The 14,917-nt window shown below is 62.6% G+C and overlaps 1 protein-coding gene across 2 annotated transcripts in view; it reads left to right on the forward strand.

The window, feature by feature from the left end:
* TMEM132E (transmembrane protein 132E) overlaps nt 1-14,654 on the forward strand; it is a gene marked incomplete at its 5' end in the record, with an annotated part of 48,330 nt that extends 33,676 nt beyond the window's left edge. Inside the window, 8 exons of one of the 2 annotated variants that reach the window (XM_084863154.1) lie at nt 1,462-2,392; nt 3,774-3,920; nt 4,169-4,361; nt 5,303-5,446; nt 7,752-7,957; nt 9,958-10,246; nt 11,446-11,637; nt 12,584-14,654. In XM_084863154.1, coding sequence (XP_084719280.1) covers nt 1,462-2,392; nt 3,774-3,920; nt 4,169-4,361; nt 5,303-5,446; nt 7,752-7,957; nt 9,958-10,246; nt 11,446-11,637; nt 12,584-13,645 — 3,164 coding nt within the window. In that variant the 3' untranslated portion in view covers nt 13,646-14,654. Of the gene's footprint in view, nt 1-1,367; nt 2,393-3,773; nt 3,921-4,168; nt 4,362-5,302; nt 5,447-7,751; nt 7,958-9,957; nt 10,247-11,445; nt 11,638-12,583 lie in introns of those variants that run through there. The other variant, XM_084863153.1, reaches the window with a different exon arrangement.
* Nucleotides 14,655-14,917: the final 263 nt, after the last annotated feature.

The following is a 14,917-nucleotide window of genomic DNA, read 5'->3' on the forward strand; positions in this document are numbered from 1 at the left end:
CTCCGCAGCGGCACACCCTGCAGGCCGCAGAGGGGGGCAGGGTGGCCTGGGAACCCCGTCCTGGGAATGGAGGAGTATTGGAGTGAAGCCAGACGGGCCTGGGCCTGGGGATGGGAGGGAGACAGGGGTCAGTCTGGGACATACCAGCGAGTTACGAGGTGGAATTGCGCCCTAGTCAAGTATCGACCTGCAAACTGAAGGGTCCCAGGTTCAATTCCAGCCAGGGTGCATGCCTGGGTTGCAGGCTCGATCCCCAGTAGGAGGCATGCAAGAGGCAGCCGATCAATGAGTCTCTCTCATCATTGATGTTTCTGCCTCTCTCTCCTTCTCCCTTCCTCTCTATAATCAATAAAAGAAATGTATTAAAAAAAAAAAAAAAAGAGGTAGAATTGCTGGAACCTGGCGGCTCCTGCGAAGATGAGGGGAGGGGTCTGAGAGGAGGGAGAGGTCAGACATTTGGGTTTGGAGACTGAGGATCGAATTCCCCGTATCTATAGGGTGTGGGTATGGAGTACGGGGGAGATATGGGGTTCCAGGGAACCCACACCATCTGAGGCCGCTGGCCCAGGGAAGGGCTTGGGTCGGAGGATCAGGCGGCCCCGGGTTCGGGGATAAGTTACTGAAGTGTCTCGCACCTTTATCCATAGGATGTAAAAATAGGCTTTCAAAAACGAGAAGTTATTGACGGGAAACCGGTTCAGTCAATGGGGATGGTAATCATATTTGCTCAGAGGATTGATCTGAGGATCAACCAAGCTAATGCGGCTGAGCCCTCGGCGAGGCGATAATGGTGAGAGTTCACACTTCCTCCGCACCTCCCTCCGCCCTCGTGCCCACGACTTCAGGAAGTCCTCGGAGCCGCTCCTGGAGGCAAAAACATGTTATCCTCGTTTCACACGAGGATGCAGGGGGATAAAGCCCCCTTTTTTATTTTTTATATTTTTTAAATATTTTATTTTATTGATTTTTTTTACAGAGAGGAAGAGAGAGGGATAGAGTCAGAAACATGTTTGAGAGAGAACATGGATCAGCTGCCTCCTGCACACCCCCCACTGGGGATGTGCCTTTGACCAGAATCGAACCGGAACCCTTCAGTCCGTAGGCTGACGCTCTATCCACTGAGCCACACCGGTTTCGGCGATAAAGCCTCTGTAAAGCGCCGAGATGCTCTGCGCGGGAATGAGCTTGACCCCCACGTGGCAGATGAAGAAATGGAGCCTGCACCAGGCCAGGGGGGCAGCTCAGAGAGGGAATGAATGTTCCTGCAAAGGTGGGGCCAAGCTTAGAGCCTGGGCAACCTGGCCCTGGCCCCCCAGGACCTAGAGCCAGGCTGAGCGCCGCCTCCCTCCCACCCCCCGGGGAAGTGGATGGCCCTGTGTGAGCGGGGCAGACTGGAGTGCCCTGGGGTCCGAGCACAGCCTCTCCTGACCACCGTGGGGTCTTTCTTCTGTCTGTCCCCAGCCTCCGGCCGCGCCCACCCAGCCAGCCCCAGCCCGCCGGGGCCCCAGGCCGGCCCGGTGCTGCCCATCAGCTACCGGCTGTCCCACACGCGGCTGGCCTTCTTCCTGCGGGAGGCGCGGCCCCCGCCGCCCGCGCCCGCCAATGGCTCCATGCAGCGCTCCGAGCCCTTCGTGGTGTTCCAGACCAAGGAGCTGCCCGTCCTCAACGTGTCCCTGGGGCCCTTCAGCACCAGCCAGGCGGTGGCCCGGGAGCTCCTGCAGCCGTCCAGCACCCTGGACATCCCCGGGCGCCTCACCGTCAACTGGAAGGTGCGGGCCTTCATCGTGCGCGCCCGCGTGCCCGCCTCGCAGCCCGCGGCCCAGGTGCTGTTCTACGTGGCCGGCCGGGACTGGGACGACTTCGGCGCCGCCGAGCGGCTGCCCTGCGTCCGGCTGCACGCCTTCCGGGACGCCCGGGAGGTCAAGAGCTCCTGCCGCCTGGGCGGGGCGCTGGCCACCTGCCTGGTGCGGGCCGAGCTGCCCCTGGCCTGGTTCGGGCCCCCCGCCCCGGCCGCGCCGCCCGCCGCCCGCCGCAAGCCTTTGGAGGGGCTGGAGCCCGAGCTGACCGGGGAGAGCCAGCAGGCCGAGCTGTACTACACCCTCCACGCCCCCGACGCCTCCGGGGGCTGCGGGGGCGCCCGGCGCGGGGCGGGGGCCGGGGCGGGGGCCCGGGCGGAGAGCCCCACCCAGCACCCGCTGCTGCGCATCGGGAGCATCAGCCTGTTCCGCCCGCCCCCCCGGAGGGCCCTGCAGGAGCACCGGCTGGACAGCAACCTGATGATCCGCCTGCCCGACCGGCCCCTCAAGCCCGGGGAGGTGCTCAGCATTCTCCTCTACCTGGCCCCCAACGCCTCCTCCCCGCCCAGCCCCAGCGTGGAGCACTTCACACTCAGGTAGGCGCTGAGGGGTCAGGGTCCGGCCTCCCCCCCCGCGGGGGCTCGCCCCGCCTGCCTGTCCAGCATCCTCGTCCCAGCTCCTCCATCGATCACTCGATCGGCCTCAGGAAGACACGTCACTTGTTTGGGCCTCCGTGGTCTCCTCTGTCTAACGGCCGCAGACGCCCCTGCCCTGTCTCCGTCTCTCGCAGAAACGGCATCCCGGTGAAGGAGAAATGCCTGCTTTCCCAAGCATGGACGTCCAAAAGGATAGAGCTGGGGCTGGAAGGACCCTTAGGCATTAGCTGGCCCATTTCACAGATGAGGAGACTGAGGTCAAAGCGGGGGAAATGGAGATCAGAGAGCAGCTCCTTGCTGGGAGCTCAAAGGGATGTGTGTGTGTGTGTGTGTGTGTGTGTGTGTGTTTGGACATCTGCCCAGGCCTAGAGTCAGGAGAAAGCTTCAGGAGATTCAGCTCTGTCTGTACCCTGAGGAGGATACGGCTCACCATTCAGAAATGCCTTAAATAGTATCACATCCCCACAAAACATAATGATGGAATCCGTGGTTTGAGCCACGTTAGATGATTCTTAGGAAAGGCCCCACCAAAAACGCCCCCTGGTCCCCCACAAATAGGACCTGGAACATGACCGTTAGCTTCTGGCTTCTTTAAGCATCGCCCGCTCTCCTGAGTGTGCTTGAAGTTCAGGTATTTCGGGAAAGGATCATCCCCGATTCAGTGATTGATACCTGAATGTGAATGGGCGTTAAGTCAGTCACCAGAGAGATCTTGGGCTGCATTAACAGGAGTAGAGCATGCAGAATGAGGGAGGTGATAACCATTCGACTCCAGACGGCATTCCTGAGAGCACGGCGGAAGTATTGCACGTAGTATGGGACACTACACCATGTATGCTCGATGTCCCGAGGCGGGTGACTGGGATATGAGGGACTTGAAACTCTGGCGAAAGCAGTGATTGGAGGAACTAGAGATGTCGGGCCCGGAGGAAAGAAAACGCAGAAACTGCTCCCCTTCCCAGCTTTCTGAAGAACTGCTGCAGCCAAGAGCAGAGTTGTTGTCTGTTGTCATATTTCCGCTAAACAGAGGGAAGGGGTTCTAACCCTTAGGGGCTCCCTGAGAAGCAGCGAGGCCCCTGTCGCGAAGGCGTGTAAGGAGAGGCAGGGAAAGGCTTACAGAGATGGGGCGGAGCTGACTGCAGCTTCCACTGGGGGGTCAGGGGCTGTAGCTACGATACCATACTCCCCAGAACAGTCTCAGCTTTGAGTCTGGGGCCCAGGGTGACTTACTCACCTGCTCCCCCTAGGGGCCGTGACCAGGTGGGCAATGGTTGGGCCCCAGGCCGACTCTCTCCTCCTCCTTCCTCCCTCCTTGTCCCAGGGTGAAGGCCAAGAAGGGCGTGACCCTTTTAGGCACCAAGTCACGGAGTGGCCAGTGGCATGTGACCTCGGAGCTGCTGACGGGGGCAAAGCACTCAACAGCCACCGTGGATGTGGCCTGGGCCCAGGGCACCCCTCTGCCCCCGTGGTGAGCCGAGGGACGGGCCCCTGAGGGTGGGGGAGTTCTTGGTGGAGGAGGCCAGGCTTGTGGAAGGGCTGGGGCTTAGTTTGTGTGTGTGTGGGGGGGGGCTCTGAGTCCAGGCGGGGCACCTCGGGTAGCTGGAGAAGGCTCAGAGGGCCCCAGGGGGCAGGCTGCCGAGGGGGGCTGGGGTTCCAGGGCCCCCGTGCCGCTCCCAGCCCTTCCTCTCCGGCTCTCCCTCCTTCCTGCCCCGGCAGGGAGGGCCAGGGGCCCCTGGAGATCCTGCAGCTGGACTTTGAGATGGAGAACTTCACCAGCCAGTCGGTCAAGCGGAGGATCATGTGGCACATCGACTACCGCGGGCACGGCGCGCTGCCCGACCTGGAGCGGGCGGTCACCGAGCTGACGGTCATCCAGCGGGATGTGCAGGCCATCCTGCCCCTGGCCATGGTGAGCGGGGCAGGTGGCCGGGCCGGAGGGCGCGCGTCTGTCCTGGATGCATGTGTGACGGGAATGTGCACGGCTCCGTGTGCATGGCAGTCAGTGCACATGCGTGTGTGAGCCAGTGTCTGCGTGTATGATTGCCTCCTGAACCCAGGTGTGCACATGTAAACGTGTGTGTGTGTGTGTGTGTGTGTGTGTGTGAGTGTGTGTGTGTACACGCACTCCCAGGCGGCAGCAGCACTCTGCCTGGTGCTGGAGTGGGACAGCGGATGCTGAGGGGGACAGAGGTGGGAGAAGTCACCCAGGGAGGGACCATTCGGGGGGTGTTTCCTGGAGGAGGTGGCCGTGCAGGTGAACCTTGAAGTCCTTGTGGGGGAAGGGCTCAGACAATCAAAGAAGATGAGGGGGAGCTTTGGTCAGGGGAGCGTGCAGGCAGAAGGTGCATGATGGGAATGGGAGTGGTCGGTCGAAGGGAGCCATGGCTTTAGGAAGAGTGATAAGCTGGAATGATGAGTGATAAGCTGGTATGATGGGTGATAAGCTGGAATGATGGGTGATAAGCTGGAATGATGGGCTGGGGCCAGCCCAGGAGCACCCTGAATGGCCAGGCACAGGTGTCGGACTTCCCTCGGTGAGTCCTGGGGATGGGGAGCATGGAAGATGCTGAGAGAAGGTGGGAGGGGACTTGGGAATGGTTGGTTTGGGGCAGCAGAGGGAGGTAGACCATGGACGCTACTGCAGAAGACCAAGCGAGCTGAGCATCTGAGGAGGTGCCAGGCTGGGTGGATGCACCTCCCTGCACATGTGCACAGGTGTCCCCGTGGGAGGGTGCTCACCTGCGAAGTGGGGGCAGTCAGGAGCCGGGGCCTTGGGTGGCGTGTCCCGGTGGAAGAGGGATCTGCAAACATCTGGCTCAGCAGAACTCCACCCTCCTCTCCTCCCCACAGGACACCGAGATCATCAACACGGCCATCCTGACTGGCCGGACGGTAGCCATCCCTGTCAAGGTCATTGCCATCGAAGTGACCGGCCTTGTCCTGGATGTCTCTGCCATGGTGGAATGTGAGTCTGACAATGAGGACATCATCAAGGTGAGCTTCCTGGAGGGGGGGTGGGGGGGCTGGGAAGAAGGCCTTAAGTTAGACCTTCAAGGGGAGGGGCGCCCCACGCCAGAGGGGAAGTCACATCCCATGCAGGTCCCCTTGGCAGGCAAGGAGACTTGAAATCGGGAGCAGGGGTGGGGAAGAGCTGTGGGCATCCCTCGCTCGGCCTGCGTGGGGTGAGGGGAAGCCCTGGGACTGCCCTGCCAGTCCTGGAGGGCTGCCTGTAGGAATGGAGAAGAGCCTGCTTGGCAGACCACGGGGAGAAGGCAGCATTACAACTGGAACTCACGCCAATCTGGCAAGTGGTTGCGGAGCCCCTGATGTGTGGCAGACACTGGGCAAGGCAGTGAGGGGGCAGGGGCGGGGGGGCCTCAGAGACATGCTCTGAACCTGGATGCTGGCTCCACGGGGAGGAGATCCGGCACAGGGAGGAAGCTTCCAGAGAAGCATGTGAGTTAGGCCAGGAGTGAGGGCTGTATCAGGAAGGACCCACTCTGGGCACCCCCCCCCCAACCTCCTTCAGCTTCCAACGGCCCCTCCCTGAGCTCCTCCCCAGAGACCCCCCTCTGGGCCCTGGGCCCTCCATGGTCTAGCAAAAAGGGTATCGATCTGACTCAAATGGCCCCGTTGCCACCTCCCCAGGAGGGCCTCCAGGTTTGCCCCTCCCCCTGGCCTTGGCTAGCAACCAGAGGCAGCAGAGGGGGCAGTAATGCGGGAGGGTGACCAGCCACGACCAGCTGTGTGCTGTGCCAGCCTCCAGCAGTTGCCCAACTCAAACGATTCGACTCCAGAATCTGTTCCCTGTTCTTGTCCATCTTTGGACTGGTCCCCCACTCCCATCAACTCCCGGGAGTAGAAGCCTTGGCCAGGCCCGAGGGGCCCTCCCCTGCTGGCAGCGGGCGCAGGAAGACATGGGCCTGCTCCCAAGCGCCCAGCATCTTTCCCGACGCCCAGGCACACCCACCCCAACCCCCGAGGGACCAGAACAGAGTCGCGATGGCTGAGAAGCCGAAGGGAATTATCGACGATTCTTAAATGGAACTCGTTTCCGTCCTCAGTGAGATACACCCGGGTTCCTTATGGAGTTTGCCAATATTCTAAGTGGGATCTGCCAGCCTTCGGACGGGATGCTCTGCCTCCCAAAGTGGGAAATGAGCATCTCTGGCAGGGCTGCGGCTCCACGGCCCCCTCCCGTCCCTCTGAGACGGCAAGGAGAGCTAGCGGGAGTTTGGGATGCCCTGGGCTCACCTCCACCAGTGAGCCCCAAGCCCAGCCCCCTCCCCGCCCCCCACCAGAGCCTTCAGGGTGTGATCAGCCCACAGTGAGGATGTGCGCCCCCAGGCACGCGCCAGCTGGAGCACCTAAACACAGTGCGCCCGGCGTTCTGCCCAGGTGTGCGTGTGGGCGCATGCAACACGTACACCGTGTGCCTCTGTCCTGAAGGACCGGCGGCAACACCTCTGCGAGTGGGCACAGGTATCCACCGCCCAGATGTGTTCAGTAGGCACATGCCCATCCGGGGGAAGCTCTAAGATGCAAGTTGGTCGGTTATGCAATCCAGATGGGCATGCATTTGCAAAAGCTGCAGCCAGTGGTGGCAATCATCCACTGGGCTGGGCCTGAGGTCTGCTGGTCCTGATTTTTCCTCTCCCCCTCCCTCACTCCCACCCCAGGCTAGAGCAGCCCCCTCGCCTGAAATAACCAGAGCCTGTTTTCCTGGGACTGCTGACCGGGGGGAGGGAGGGGACCAGGAGGAGCCAAATCCTGCCCTTCAACCCCCCCCCCCCCCCCCACACACACACACATACTTGACCTCGGCCTTGCTCATGGAGCACCTACGTCCAAATCGGGTCAGGCTGCTCTTCGGTGCAGCGAAGGTCTCCCCCTGCCAGACACCTGCCCAGGGAGTCATGCTGGTGAGGAGAGCCGGTCCCCAGGACCCTCAGCCCGAAGGCTCCTCTGAGGTGTGATCTGGGGCCCCAGAAGCTGCCCCTGGTAAAAGCATCTGCCTGTTGGGTCCTGGCTGGGAGGCAAACGCCTCCCTCAGTAGCCCCCGAGAGATGGTCTCTGGAAACACAGGATGGAGGGGGGGACACAGAAGCTGGCGCCTCCCAGAGGAATTAAATTAGGAGGTGCCTCCCCCCCATCTGCCCCCTTCCTTCAGCCTCATGTGACTGGTACTTTCTCTCTCCAACAGCCTCTGGCCCTGCTTGCCAGCCGGCAGCTCCTGGCACTGCCCCGCAGGATGACCTGTAGGGCAAGACATGCCAACCCACCTCCCTCCCCTCCCCAGGTATCCAGCAGCTGCGACTACGTGTTTGTTAGCGGAAAGGAGTCTCGCGGGTCCATGAATGCCAGGGTCACCTTCCGCTACGACGCCCTCACTGCCCCCCTGGAAATGACCGTCTGGGTCCCCAAGCTGCCCCTGCACATCGAGCTCTCGGATGCCCGCCTCAGCCAAGTGAAGGGCTGGAGGGTACCCATCCTCCCCGACCGGAGGTACGGCCCCTCTGCGCACGGGTGGCAGACACGCGGGACGCTCGCGGGGGACACGGCCCTGGCACGCAGTCCGAGCTGCGTGTGTGCGTAAGGGCCTCGGTGTGCACGGTCTGCGGGTCGGTTATGCAATCAGCCAGCGTTTACTGAGCAGCTGCTGTGTGCCAGGCACTGGCGGGTGCTTGCGATGGGAGATGAGTGTGGCCAGTGCATTCCTCAGCCAGGTTCTGGGTCCACCAGGGAAGCCATCATGTATATGCCACAGGGCACGGCGGATGCCAAAAGCAGGGAATTGAGTGGCACAAAGGAGAGAACCACCTCTTCCTCTGGGAAAAGTCAAGGCAGGCTTCCCGGAAGAGGTGACTCTTAAGCCAAGTCTAAAAGGATGAGTGGAAAGGGGTTGTCTGGGGAACAGGGTGAGAGACCAGTCCAACAGCCGACAAAATGGAGCACACATGGCTGTACACACGTGCCCCAGCCTGGGCATGCCGAGGGCACACGTCTAGGCACATCAGCTGGGCACACACTAACTCACACACCTGAGTACCCAGTTGCAGGGCATGGACACCTGCACTCAGCCCACCCCACTCACCCACCCTGGCTGCTAGAGAGAAAAGCCAGCAGGGAGGACAGGAGGGGCGGGGCTCGGAGGAGGAGCAGGCGCCGAGTGAGAGTTGGACTCAGTTAACTCTGCAGGATTTGGGAAAGCAAGGCCGCGTGGACCAGAGCCTCTCAGACGTGAATGCGCACACGCTCGCCTGCGGGTCCTGCCCAGGGCACAGGTGTTTTGGACCAGCTCCTGGGTGGTGCTGCTACTGCTATGAGCAGTGAGGACCAGTAAACTCTGCAGCCAGACAGCCGGGGTCTGAGCTCTGACCTCTGCTCTTCACCAGCTGGGCAGCCGGGGGCTGTGCCCATAGCCTGTCCACGCCTCCCTCCCCTCCTCTGTAACGCCGGCACATGGACACCTACCACACAGGGCTGTGGTGAGGATAGCTTTGTTAACGGGTAAAAGCACTCTGTATGGGTGAATATTCTAGTGCTCGATTCTTCTACGCACTAGCAAAGCAGGAGCCGCACGCCTCACCGGTGACTCTCCTGCGGTTTGCATTCTGGGTAATTCTGAGTAGGCTGAGAATTCCCCAAATCATCACGTCCTGGGTCCCTTTGCTCACCAGTTCTTCCTTCGTTTCTCTCTCTCTCTCTCTCTCTCTCTCTCTCTCTCTCTCTCTCTCTCTCTCTTTCTCTTTCTCTCAATATATTTTATTGATTTTTTTTACAGAGAGGAAGAGAGAGGGATAGAGAGTCAGAAACATCGATGAGAGAGAAACATCCATCAGCTGCCTCCTGCACACCCCCCACCGGGGACGTGCCCACAACCAAGGTACAGGCCCTTGACCGGAATCGAACCTGGGACCCTTCAGTCCACAGGCTGACGCTCTATGCACTGAGCCAAACCGGTTTCAGCTTTCTCTCTCCTTTTTTGCACTTCACTGTGAGCAGCAAGAGAAACCCAAGCCGCCCCTTCAACACTTGGCTTGTGAAGCGCAGCTAAACATCCAGGTTGATCACTTACAAGTTCTGTTTGCCATGCAGCGTAGGACGAGCCAGCCCCACGCCTGGCACTCCGTAACGGGGACCGCCTTTGCCCCGGCACAGAGCAGAGAGCAGGGCCAGGCACACGCTCAGTGCTGAAAAGAGGTCAGGATTTGACGCCAGCTTTCCGCAGGCGTCAGGGAAGCCAAGCGGAGGCGGAGAGGGGCCGGGGCGGGGGGGAGGGGGGGGGGTTGGGGCCAGGAAGGCGCCTTTCCAGAAGGGAAGAGCCTGGGACTCCCAGCTCCACACTCGTCAGGAACAGGAAGGAGTCAGGGACAAGACTTGCTGTTTGCACACTGCCGTCCACGGGCGCCGGAGAACGGCTGGCAGGTCCAGGGGAGGGAGAGGGGCATGTGCAGGCCGCGGCCAGGGCGAGGAGCCCTGATCCTGTGTCCCCCACCCCCCAGGTCAGCCCGGGAGAGCGAGGACGAGGACGAGGAGGACGAGGAGCGGCGGCAGAGCAGCAGCCGCGGCTGCACCCTGCAGTACCAGCACGCCACCCTGCAGGTCTTCACCCAGTTCCACACCACCTCGTCCGAGGGCACCGACCAGGTGGTCACCATGCTGGGCCCGGACTGGCTGGTGGAGGTCACCGACCTGGTCAGCGACTTCATGCGGGTGGGCGACCCCCGCGTGGCACGCCTGGTGGACAGCAGCACGCTGGCAGGCCTGGAGCCGGGCACCACCCCCTTCAAGGTAGGCACCAGGGCAGCACCAGGAGCCCTGTTCACCCGTGGGCAGAGGATGCAGACGTTCTTGGGGAAGGAATCCCAGGATGCCTCGGGATTCCGGAAGCAACCCCCGCCGGCCCCCAAAACATATGTTCTTCCCTGCCTGCCCCTCTGCCTGCTGTTCCGCCATCAGAGGCCAAGGTCCTTTAGCTTCACCTGGTGATGGTCTCCCTCCAAGCCTCACCAGTACTGTCAACCTTGCATCACCGCGTGGTCGCTGAGACAGGTGTGGGTGAGGCGGGAGAGCAGTGAGGCTCGGGCAGCTGGAGGCCAGGAGAGGGAGTTCAGGAGCTCGGAACGCAGCTCTGACCTCCCTGATGTCTGCCTGAGCAGAAACCCTCCACCTGGGAGATGGCGAACAGGGACCCGGGGCTGGGATCTGCTCGCAGGATACTTGTTGGTAAAAATGGTTGGTTGATCCGACATTTGAAAATTGGAAAGCTTCTCATTGTTTATGTTTGTTTGTTTATTTATTTATTTATTTTAAAATATATTTTATTGCTCTTTTTTACAGAGAGGAGGAGAGAGGGATAGAGAGCCAGAAACATCGATGAGAGAGAAACATCCATCAGCTGCCTCCTGCACAACCCCTACTGGGGATGTGCCCTCAACCAGGATACATGCCCTTGACCGGAATCAAACCTGGGACCCTTCAGTCCGAAGGATGACGCTCTAGCCACTGAACCAAACCAGTTAGGGTGCTTCTCATTGTGTAGAAGACCAGGTTTCTGGTTTTACAAAATATAAATCTGGCAGCACAGGGCCTGCCTTCCCTCCTGGCAATACGCTGTTAGTGTCAATACTGGTGCCCCCTTTCCAGGAGCCTGAACTCTCCCCGTTGCCCCAGTCCCCACCACTCCCTTTCGTCTCCCTCACACAGAGGTTGGAATATCGATTGCTATTGTTATTGCTCTTGTGCAGGCCTATTGTTTTCCTTTACATCTGCCCATCTCTCTCATCTGTGCTCCTGCAAGGCCCACACCTTCCCCTCCTCCCCCCCAGGGACCCCTGGACCCTGGTTTCCAGGTGCAAACCTAAGGCAGAGCCTCCCAGCCTGCCCACCCCCTGGACCTCCCTTCCACTGGCACCCGGACGCCCCCGATGGGTGATCCTGGGGGTGCTGCTGTCCTGGCCTTCACCCACCCCTGCCCGTCTCTGCCCCAGGTGGTGTCCCCGCTGACAGAGTCTGTGCTTGGGGAGACACTGCTGACAGTGACAGAGGAGAAGGTCAGCATCACCCAGCTGCAGGCCCAGGTGGTGGCCAGCCTCTCCCTCTCCCTCCGGCCCAGCCCCGGGAGCAGCCACACCATCCTGGCCACCGCTGCCGCCCAGCAGACCCTCAGCTTCCTCAAGCAGGTAACTGGATGCCCAGCCCACCAGCCTGGGGCTCGGAGTGTAGAAGGAGGGCCCGTGGGCTCTGGCTTGCCCTTGTGCCATGAGTCCCCCCCAAATTAGGGCTTTAGGCAATGGAAGATCTATGGACCCTCCATGCCCCGTGTGCCTGCCCCACCCCACCCACTGCCGTCTGCCCAGGGGGTCTGGCCAAGGTCTCGCTTTCTGCACCTGACCGCGCCCTCCCCCACCAGGTCTTCCTGCTAAGAGTTCCCCCTCCCAGATTCTCAGAGGGCCCATCACCTCTGCAGGTACCCCCTGGAATTACGCTTACCTATTACCTGCAGCCCAGCCCCCACCCCACCCCCCGAAATGCCAGGACACTGGCTACAGGCAGAGGCGGGACGGTGACGGGCGGAAGCCCAGGGAATGAGAAGGTGGGTGTTGAGCACCAAGCCAGGAGTCCGGAGCCAGAAGCCGTCTGCCTCCACTTGCTCCCTGACCCCAGGCCAATCCCCTCTCTCTGGGCCCGGCTTCCCCATCGGCAGGGAGACCGGTGTAACCAACGGGGAGACTGGGGTTGGGCGTGTATTCTCAGTCTCCAAGTGAGTGTCTGAAGGGGGTGATCGCAAGGGCAGGCGTGGAGAAGTGGGGTGTGACTCCCGCAGCAAAATGGACTTGAGTGAGAACTTCCCTTTAGCTCATCCAGGGGGGAACGTGAGGTGGGCAAAGGAATTCTCAAGGCAGCAGGAGGCCGCTGTGTGCCCTGGACCCTCTTCACACCCTCCCAGTCAGTCATTCCTGAGCACCTGCCACCTGCCGGGCACATCCAGCCCGGGCATCCAGCCGGGAGCCAGACACCTCGGTCCCTGCCCTCACAAAGCTGTTCCCACGGGAAAGCCAGCCAGGACTGGCCTCTGACACCTCTCCCCTTCTCCTCCTCCCCTTCCTCCTCCTCCTCCTCCTCCAGGAAGCCCTCCTGAGCCTCTGGCTCTCCTACAGCGATGGCACCACCGCCCCCCTCTCCCTCTACAGCCCCCGGGACTACGGGCTGCTGGTGAGCAGCCTGGACGAGCGGGTGGCCACGGTGACCCAGGACCGGGCCTTCCCGCTGGTGGTGGCGGAGGCGGAGGGGGCCGGGCCGCTGCTGCGGGCGGAGCTCACCATCGCCGACAGCTGCCAGAAGACCAAGCGCAAGAGCGTGCTGGCCACGGCGCCCGTGGGCCTGCGGGTGCACTTCGGGCCGGAGGAGGAGGACCCCACCTACGACTACCCGGGCCCCAGCCAGCCGCCGGGGCCGGGCGGGGGCGAGGACGAAGCCAGGGGCGCCGGGCCTCCTCCAGGCACCGGGAGGTCCCCCCCGGAGGCTCCGGGGGCGCCGGCCACCGCCAGCCCCGCCGTGCCGCCCACCGAGGACTTCCTGCCGCTGCCCACGGGCTTCCAGCAGGTGCCGCGCGGGCTGACGGACCTGGAGATCGGCATGTACGCGCTGCTGGGCGTCTTCTGCCTCGCCATCCTGGTCTTCCTCATCAACTGCGTGGTCTTCGTGCTGCGCTACCGGCACAAGCGCATCCCGCCCGAGGGCCAGACCAGCACGGACCACTCGCACCACTGGGTGTTCCTGGGCAACGGGCAGCCGCTGCGGGCGCAGGGCGAGCTGTCCCCGCCCGCGGGCGGCGGCGGCAACCCGCTGGAGGCCGTGCCCGCCTGCTGCCACGGCGACCACCACAGCAGCGGCAGCTCGCAGACCAGCGTGCAGAGCCAGGTGCACGGCCGGGGCGACGGCTCCTCGGGCGGCTCGGCCCGGGACCAGGCCGAGGACCCCGCCAGCTCGCCCACCTCCAAGCGCAAGCGGGTCAAGTTCACCACCTTCACCACGCTGCCCACGGAGGAGCTGGCCTATGACTCGGTGCCCGCCGGCGAGGAGGAGGAGGACGAGGAGGACCTGGGCTGGGGCTGCCCGGACGTGGCGAGCACCGGGAGACCCGCCAGGCCCCCCAATTACGTGCGCAGGAACAAAGAGATCGCGTAGGGGCGCCGTCTCCCGTGGGGTGGGCTCCGTGGGGGACGCGGCCAGGACCCCGGCGCGCATGGTCATTGTGGGCTGGCGGCCGACGTGGATCTTAAAGGCCCCGGCCTGCAGCTCCGCGCTCTGCAGGCGCCGCTCCCTCCAGCTGCCTCACAGGTGGCCGGCGCCTGCGGGAGCTGGATGGGAGGAGGCGAGCCCAGCCCTCCTGCCTTTCCCAGCCCTCCTCCCCTCGGAGACAGCCTGCCCCAGGAGCGAGGCCAGGGGGGCCCCCACTGTGAGCGCCCCTGCCTCCCACGTCCCCCGGGACCCCCCCTGTGCTGGGGGTTCTGTGGGGTCTTGTGTCACAAGCTGCACAAAGACTTTTTTTTTCAAACCACTATTCAGGGATTTCTGTCCTGCAGGGCGGGGAGGCAGCCGCTGCCTGCCCTTGCCCAGGATCTTGCTGTGGACAAGACTTCGGGGGGGGGGGCTGGGGGACAAGTGTAGCGTCTTCTGGCTTTCCGGGACCTCCTAGGACCTGGGAGCGGACCCCGGAGGGGTCTGTGGTCAAGCCAGGCACCTTCCTGAGAGCCCAGCACTCCCTCCTCTGCCCCCAAGGGCTACAGACGTGGCCGGAAAGGGGAGGGGTCCTCAGCCCAGCCCTGGCCAAGCCACGGCCCGGAGCACCCTGTCTGGGTGGGCCCAGGGAGGCCCCTGCCCGCCCGCCCACCCGCCTCCCCATAGCAAGGCCAGCACTCCGCCTTAGCCTCTCCAGCTCTGCTGGCCGCTGCTCCCTTCCCTGCACCCCCCCCCCCCCCCAGGAAACGGAATCCGGTGGGAATGGGGGGCGCGGCGCCGAGGGAGCTGGGAAGGACCTGGGGATGGGCAAGGCCGAGGGAGCCGGGCGTCTCCCTGCCCCGCCTCACGGCCACTTTTCTCTCGGTTCTACCACCACTGTGTCGGGTTTTTTCTTAAATAAACGGAGGCGACCAGATTGGAGGTGGGGGCCGCAGCTCCCAGACAACAGACCGTGCAGGGTGGCTGGCTCCGTGTCTCTGCTTTATGTGCACGCATGCACACTCACCCCCCACACGCGTGTTCACACATGCACACGTGGGCACAGTGAATGACGTGAGAGAGAAACATTGCTGAGCCCCGCTGCCGGCCCGCTCTCCCCCCTCCGGCATCCAGGACCCATAGACCTCCGAGCTGTGGGTGGAGGACTTACTGACCCAGCAAAGTGCCCTGGCAGAGGGGGGCCTCCTCTAGGAGTCTGCCAGGAGTGGCTCCAGAGGG

Source organism: Pipistrellus hanaki (assembly GCF_964339955.1).
Source record: "Pipistrellus hanaki genome assembly, chromosome: 16".
Lineage (NCBI taxonomy): Eukaryota > Metazoa > Chordata > Mammalia > Chiroptera > Vespertilionidae > Pipistrellus > Pipistrellus hanaki.